Below are 8,616 nucleotides of genomic sequence, written 5' to 3'. Positions count from 1 at the left end.
ATTCAGATCTCCGGTTGCGTGTTGTGATCTGATGATCCGTTCCATCTGGGGCAGCCTGTCAATGTGCGCGCCGTGCACTCGCTTACTGCAGCCCGTCGCAACAGCGATATGCTTTTCTGTATGTCCACGTGAGGACCACAAGCAGACACATGCGCATCACACTGTACCATACTGCATCACAGTGGACAGTTCATGTCTGTCCAAACGTGGTACGTATTCTCCAGCTGGGACGTCCAGAACCAGAGATCTCAACAGCAGCTGCTGTCGGCAAACATGTCCCCTGTCAGTTCAGCACACACACCAACGTGTCACTGTGTTTCTGTGTTACTGAGCTGTCAGTTAGTCTCTGGTCAGCCGCTGACAGGCACCTCGCTGTGCCGTCTGCGCTCAGACCTGCCTGTCCAGCCCCCATGTGATCATGTCTGTGTAGCATACATATCAGCATTTTATGCAAGTATGCCCCTCCCCTGGCACGCTACATGTGTTGGGAGAGCGGGGGATGTGAACCACATGTACGCCACATGTGTTTTGGGGGGAGGGAGCGCGACATGCTCACACGTGCGATACACATACAGGTCACGTCTGTCGCTTTTTGCAAAGCCACAGTCGTGAGGGCACTTCAACAAATTTCACATCCAGCTTAAAAGTGATCCTCTGCTGACTGTTTTTGTGCTAACAGCGGGAATGGCCACACATTTTCTAAGTGCCAAGCAAGCGGTGTTAGATGTTTGTGTGTGTCACCTGGAATTTGGCCAGCACCTCCCACAAGAGGGATTGAATGGGCTCTCACAGGGCACTCTCTGTCTTTCAGCCGCTGGTGTGCACAAATAGTTGTTGCAACATGTGTACGAGGCGTTGGAGGCAGCTCCGATTTTTCACGATTGGCATGCAATTCTTCCTTCGTGTGCTAGTCAACGTAAATCGTGTTATGCGTGAAGGGGCCCTAAATTCTACACACTGTAGCATTAATTTATGGATTAAAACACTGCATACATTAAGTATATGCACGATTTGCACAACTTCATATTGGGTATACAACAGTACAGCTGCAGGTATGACAGCATGTGAAGCTATAAATGTGTGTTTGTACCCAATATTCCAAGCTGAGGGATGCAGGTGTAGTGAAGTTTGCCGCTGTAAAACTCCAGACCAATGATGGCGAACATAAGGATTGCAAAAAAGAGCAGCAAGCCAATCTGTAGCAGTGGAACCATGGCTTTCATTATAGATTTCAGGACGATCTGCAGACCTGCAGGGAGAGCACACAATGTGAAACAGCTCATTTAATTGCACATTAATTTGGATTCACACTTCCTGCAGACTTATCAAATATTCAGTTCATAAAATTGTAATGCTTCATCCAAACCTTACGGTGAATGGAAACTGTTGAGCAGTTGATTTACATATCAGGCTGACATGAGCCTTAACTTTAATAACTTTTACCCTCCTACTATACTATTCATTCATTCTTTTGTTTGTTTGTTTTATTTTGTTGGAGAAAAGGTTTGGTTGTTTAAGAGTTTTTTCCCCCCCATGGTATTGGGTTTGAACAGCAAAAATGTAGGTGAGTGCATAGAGTTACTTCACAGCGCATATAAACAATACCTCAGAACCAATAAATGCCATTTTGTAACTCACATTATTCAATGAGTACATAATGATGATGAAGTAATGATATGGTGGTGAACTTTGATGCACCAGATCCATCAAAAAGCAACTTTGTTTTGTTTATGTAACATGCCACAGATGTGTCTGCAATGTGCTGGTTGGTGAATAGCTGGTTTTACGGATTGTGGAAGTTTAGCAACAGCTGTCGTTGAATTTACACATAGCTTGTCTGCCAGTTCCTAAACACTGGGTATGTTGTGTGGTTGTTGTTGGGCCTGCCTTCATGTCAGCATCAGCTACAGTTAAGCTGGCATCCGTGACAGTGACGTTGCCCAGTACATGGGCAAACAAAGTAAAATATACCACAGGATCAGAAAGTAAAACAGAAATTACAGAACATACAGAAGGTGTGGCTGGGGATGATAGAAAAGCTTTTCTTCTGTACTACGTCTTGTATAAAGTACCTCAAAGTAATACTTGAATGAAAGTATTTTACCATAAAATTACTTTGGTAAAAGTAATTTCTCTCCTTTTAAAAATATTACTTGAGTAAAAGTCTTAAAGTATCTAATATTTACTGTGCTTAAGTATCAAAAGTAAATTTCACATAAAAACAGTGAAAAAAGTAAAATCCAAAACAAGTAGAGAGTGAAACAGCGATGAAAAGAAAGGGGGGGGGGGGGTGCTCAGCGCCTATAAAAGGATGGCACCGCTTCTGGCGGAGCAGTTGGTATTGATGACAGGATGAGTCTCTTTCTTTTTCTGAAGATGCAATATTTTTTCTGGAAGACCAACACACACTCTTCTGTTAAACACAAAAGCCAGGCTCATGTGAAACAGAACAGTCATTTATAGCTACATATTTGTGCCAAATTTAAGGAAAAGTAACAAACAAACAAACAAACAAACAAAAACAAAGCTTTCCAAGCGTCACCACCACCAACCCTGCAAATCAACCAAACGCTTTGGGCTCTCGAATCCAAAATGCGGTGCCGCTTTTATGCAGCGCTTCTCCACAAACATTACAAAAAAAACAAAAAAAACAGACATGCCGGCCAGTTTTGTCGGTACTGATGTTTTCCCCTTACGTGTGTGGTAACTCCGATCATGCGCTACACTCCATTGTTATGTGTGTGTCAGCATGTGCGCATCTGGAGTCCAAAGCGCAGATGGTTTTCACCCTCCACAGTCTTCCTCTTCCTCAGCGGGGTGCAGATTCAACCTGTCATCCTTTATATTTTTTCGGTCTTTTAAACTTGTTTTATGTCAAACACGGCACTTGTTGCTGCAGGGGTGAAAGGCGCTGCGCTGGTGCCCATATTTTACTTTTGTCTCATCAGAGGAGTTCATTTGTTTATTGGGGAAGCATGGACTGAGGGGAGAGTCATGTTTGTCCACACGGGCAGGAAACGAGAGGTTGTCTGTGCTACGGTTCCACAGGAACTGACAATCCTGAACTCCTGACAGAACACCCACTGAGAGGATCAGTGACCAGGTGGCCATCCTCTCCCAGCCTGACGGCGCCAGCTGTAGAGGACTGCATCTGCTGCGCTCCGGCTTACGTTCACCTCCGCAAACAGGCTTTTCCCAAATTTCTTCTACTTTTATACTGTAGTAACGAGTAATGAAGATGTTTAAGAGAAATGTATTCTTTGCTAGAAAGGGTTCAGTTGGTGGCGAATGCATGTGTAATCATTTGTGGACAGCAGCACTTTGGTCAAAATAAAGCTGTTCTTTGGGGAATCTACTTTGTTGAAGACTTCTCATAGAATCTGAACAATTATTAGTGCCCCTTCACACATAATGCAATTGAGGCAGAATGGCACACAAAGGAGGAGTCAAATGGCTCTCATGGGAAATTGGAGCCGTGCTCAAACACCTGTACTGCAGTCGCAACATTCATTCGGGCACAGCACATGCACCCTATATTGGCGTGCCTCTCGCGCCAGAAATCCATTCGAATGGTGGGCATGATGAGGTCGCACTGCCATCTGATTGTGTTTGGAGCATTTGAACGGCATATCGTACGCAGGTCAGACATATTGTGCCGCGGCCGAGCACCTGGACAATATCATCCACCGTGTGGAACCGTGGCTGAATGACCCAAAGGAGGCAGCCTTCACACCCCCAATGTCATCGAATATCAAAGGAATAACCAGTTGACCCGCTCTCGGTCAGAGTCAGCTGGAGTCCAGGTGCCACCCACGAGCATCCAACACCACTCACAAGGCAATTAGAAAATGTGTGGCCATTTGTGCTGCCAGCATGAGAGTAGAGGGCAGCAGACCACTTTTGACCTGGCTGTGCAAATAGCAGCACATTTTCTAAGTGCCCCACGAGTGTGCCGTTACCAAGCAACACACGTCATGCAAGGCCCCCCCACAACACATGTGGCATGCGAGTGTGTCATCGTCCCCCACGCCATGATCGACCTGTCAGGTGCGGCTGAGTTGGGTGCACTGTGATCCCTGTCCAGCGAATCGTGCATCTGGACGGCTACAATTTCCAGCTGAGACTGCTGACCGCTGTGCACTCGCAACTCAGCTGCAGGACATATGTCTTTCCATCACAACATGAACAACACACCAGCAATGCACATGTGGGCGAGCTGTCATGCTCTCATCAGTTCCAGCCGACAGCGGCTCAGTGCACGACATGTTAAATTATAAACATAGAACAGGACAATTAAATAAATACATACAACAATAACTACATACATAATTACATAACAAATACATTAAAAAAATCACATAACAAAGGAACAGAGAGTGAGACTTTTTCTTTGAGCTGAGTTTGTTCGGTCAGGTGGGCGTGACTGCGCCAGCCGCTGCTGTCGGGATCGGTGGACCCACAAGTCACAACTGGAGAACACATACTGTGTTATGACGGACATCATCTTACAACACTCCACTGTGAGGCGCGTGCTTGGGCATGATGTCCTCATGTGGAAATACATAAAAACACATCACCTTTGGAACAGGCAGGAGCGACCGTGTTAGCAAGCACATCGGCAGTGTGTACCATGTGAAAGGAACCATGCGATCATGTGTACACTCAGATGGCGATCTGAATGTCATGCCAGGTATGGCCCACATGATGCAGTGTCCTTCGGAGCGCCGCTCGCTGGACACATGCACGGGGCTGGCTGGACATGCAGCGCCAGCAGATGTGGACATGATAAGGGCGCACTGCTTCATTCATGTCATTTCATGACTGTACGTCTATGACCATTGGTCATATACAGAGGAACAGAAGGATCATACTTGTATTGTCCACTTGATAAGAGGGATTAAATATTAGAAAATTTTGTGTGTTTTTTTTCCCCGCAGCAGTGGCGGGATGTGGTGTCACACATTCCAGGTGCATGCACTGTGTCTGTGCGCGTGCACAAACGGGCACGAAACCATTGTCGCAGTATCGTGCACGCTTGTCCATGGTTCCCCATTTAATTTTTTTTGTTTGCAGATTTTTCGGCCGGTTTCTGCTTCTTTCGCCCAACTTCGTGTTATGTGTGAAGGGGCCCTTAACAGAGCACTATCACTGTCTCATGAAATGAATTTGTTTTCCTTGGTTGGTTTGTCTGTTTGTGAGCAAGTTATTCCAAAACTGTTTCATTCTTAAGAAACGTTGGTGGAGTAAACAATCTAATCAAAAGGGAGAAACCATTCAGTTTTGTTACTGACCCGTGTCTGGTTGTAAAACATTTTTGTTTCTTCCTTTATTGTTTTTTTTTTTATCAGGGATAGTGAATTTTTAACAACTGGATCAATTTCTAAAAACCTAAGGACAAAGGTTGAGAGACTTTTCATTTTAATGTCAGTTTTAGATTATCCCTCTGGAGTCGTTTGACATGTCTCTGCTTAAAATTAACATGACCGAATTAAGTCGTCATCCCATCCCATCAAATCCATCAGACTCTGAGTCTCCATTTGAATGCGTGTTGAAAGTGCGGACTTCAAAATATATACCAGCTTTTATATTTTGTTAATAGGCCCAGTAAAACTGGAATCGTGATCAGTAATATTTGACGTTTTTTCCTGAATGTTATGGTCATTTTTGGTGCACGTTTTGTAGAAACATGCAGCAAACAGGACTTCCACTTTCTTGTTGGCTCTCCCTTGGTGCAGCAGTTGCAGGATATAAAAAAACGCAACTTCCTCTTTATCATTAGTGGAAAAACGCACAACCTAGACCAGTCAAAATCAGAAATCCCACTTGGGGTGTTGTAGAGGAGCTTTAGCCAAGTCACCACCAAAGACTGACTAAAATGCCAACACTGCCTCCTGATGGACAACAGGCGGAGTAACACTCCTCTTGTGGGTCAGGACTGCGTTCGCTCCATCTTGTGTTGGACAGGACTTGTTTTTGAGTGGCACAAATAATTTGTGTGGCATCTTATTGTTTTGTAAATAGTTGTATATAACATTGTTGTTTGCTACATTTGTACATATTTACAGTTTGTATTTGCATTGTAAATTATAAAAATGATTTGTTAAACATCTTTTTTTGGTTTTCCACAGTAAAAATTTTTATTTTATTATGTTTTTGTGTGAATTTAGGTTTACTGTATTAATACAGTATGTCAGAATGAAAGAAAAACTTTAAAGTCTCACAGGTGACGTTGTGCTGAAAAAAAAATGACAATGAAACAGGGCAAAGTAAACAGTTTTTTGAAATAAATTATGAAGTTAAAACAAAAAGTAGTCAAAAACAGCCAAGTATACCCTAGACTCCAGAAGGCTAATGGCTTCTACCTTGGTTAACAGGTGATGATGACAGAGTGCTGTCTCCAAGGTGGATGGTGTCACATTTCTATCTGATGCCTCTAGCTCAGTCAGTTGTTTAGCTGTGATCCTGAGGTTCTGGTGGCTGTCATGTCATGAAATTCTGTATGGATGCACATAAGATGTCAGTACCACTCAGCGCTATGTGATACCCTCTTGACAAGATGCCCTGTTGAATCAATGGCACAGCAGTGCTGAGACAGTAGCAGGAAACATCTTGTTGCTGTTGCAAGATGGCCATTGGCTCAAGTTTAGTTCATCCGCCCTTTGACAAGTCTTGTTTTTTGTCTTGCTGGGTGTAATGCCATCCTCCTCACCAGCAAAAATGCTGGTTGGGGAGCCTATTTAAACACAGACTACTCATCTGTGCGGCAGGTTGTAAGGGGCTACACTGCTACCAGTATCAGAGTCCATAAGGATCCTGGCCTGACATCAAAGACTACACTCTATTAGTTAGTAAAAGTTCACTGGCTCACAGGCGACACATTAAAAGCAAGCTTTAGTCTGGACCTCATCTGAGACAGCATTCAGGTACCCAAGTATACCCTGAATAGATGAATGAGTTGGGAATGCACCCCTGTCTGTTGCTGTGGTTGGTTCTATTCAAGTCAGTCTTATCTAATCAATAAGATAATAGGCTTGAACTGACGTCATGACAATGTACCCATAATATACTATGATGTTACATGAATAAAATAACTAAAGGTAAATGAGTCAAGGTAGTACATGTATTGATAAAGTTTTGTCAGTGTATAAGCAGCAGTCACCAACTTCTGACGTAGGCCCAAACTTCTACTTCCCATAACCATAGGATTAAATGGCTCCTAGGACCAATGACCCGTAGTCTTATTGATCCGTCCCCAGCTTGTTAACAGTTCTCAAACTTAACTGAAAAGTTATTGTCATGGTCTGCCTTTGTCTGCCTCTCTCCTTTCCTTTTTTAACCTTCTGTAGTTTGAGTCTTTCCCCCAGATGGCACACTGCAGAGCCGAGGAAAACCGCTGCTGCTCATCACTGCCACACACCTGACGTGCATGAGCGGTTCATTAGTAGCAGGCTACTTAATCCCAGGCTTGCAGCTCATTCTCTGCCGGATTCTTGGTTGGTTTTCCTGTCCGTGCCATGAAGCCAGATTCTCTGCATGAGATTCCATGATGTTGACCTTGTCTTTCCTGTCACTCCCATGTGCTCAGATGATGGAGCTTCCCGCAGCTATATTCAAGGTAACCTGGCCAGCTCTCTAATTCCCATATTAGAGCTTATTGTTTTTCCTGGTGTTCCCAGACACTGTCCTGCACGGCTTCCACGCTGCACCGATTCCTGGCTCCACAGCTATCTGCACAACAACGTCACTTTGGAACTCTCTGGCTCTCAGCTCAGAGTGTGTTGCTCTGCCCCGTTCCACTTAAGTTCCTTCATGTTTCTGTGGGATTCTCTTGTCACCAGTGATGCCGGTAACGCGTTACTTAACGCGTTACTCTAATCCGACCACTTTTTTTAGTAACGAGTAATCTAACGCGTTAATCTTTCCAAATCAGTAATCAGATTAAAGTTACTTCTCCATGTCACTGTGCGTTACTATTATTTTTCATTGTGGGTCGATAGCAGCATTAAACTTGGTCCGTGAGCAGGAGGTCGGGGTTCGACTCAACTACCCACTTTAAGGGAGCTGTGAGCTTTTCATCCACGGTTTTTTGCAGCTGCTCGACTCGTCCTCACCTCTTAAAGCGCGGTGATCAGCACACCTGCACTGAGCTTTACAAAGACATTTTTATACTTTTTCCCCTCCTTTATTTAGAATTCTGAGCCGCTCCGTATCGTCTCGTTAAAAACAGCTGATCCTCCGCGACGCGTCAACAACTAACACTATTTTCCACTCAAATGCGCCTAAACTCTCTTTCTGAGGACCACATGATGTGAAAACGCAATAAAACTTTCTTACCTGTAAATCTGGTCCTGTTTTCTACATAAATAAATGTTATCCATTCTTTGTGCTCAAACGCCAAAGCAGGGGCGAATCCAGATAGAATGGGGCAGGGATGTGCCCCCCTCCCCCACAACACCCCTAGATTAAAGGTCCAGTTTTGAAGCCGTTTTTTACTACAACTACTAATATTGCTTAAAATAATAATAATTTCGACAAGTAAAATGTTTAGAGAGTTAGAATTTAATAGTTACATTTCTAAACAATGTAGGTTTGAAATTGCAAGTTTTACTGTTACAG

General features: G+C 43.9%; 1 protein-coding gene across 1 annotated transcript in view; it reads right to left on the bottom strand.

Annotated features, from left to right (window-relative positions):
• Positions 1-248: 248 nt before the first annotated feature.
• LOC117518079 (voltage-dependent R-type calcium channel subunit alpha-1E-like) overlaps positions 249-8,616 on the bottom strand; it is a 90,457-nt gene continuing 82,089 nt past the window's right edge. The window contains exons 4-5 of the mRNA XM_034179143.1: positions 1,091-1,249; positions 249-280 (exon numbers count right to left, since the gene is read on the bottom strand). Of these exons, the coding sequence (XP_034035034.1) occupies positions 249-280; positions 1,091-1,249 (191 nt within the window). The remainder of the gene's footprint in view (positions 281-1,090; positions 1,250-8,616) is intronic.

The sequence above is a fragment of the Thalassophryne amazonica genome, chromosome 10, assembly GCF_902500255.1.
Source record: "Thalassophryne amazonica chromosome 10, fThaAma1.1, whole genome shotgun sequence".
In the NCBI taxonomy this organism is placed as follows: domain Eukaryota; kingdom Metazoa; phylum Chordata; class Actinopteri; order Batrachoidiformes; family Batrachoididae; genus Thalassophryne; species Thalassophryne amazonica.
Note: the sequence above shows the minus strand (reverse complement) of the source record. Positions and strands in the feature narration are given on the sequence as shown.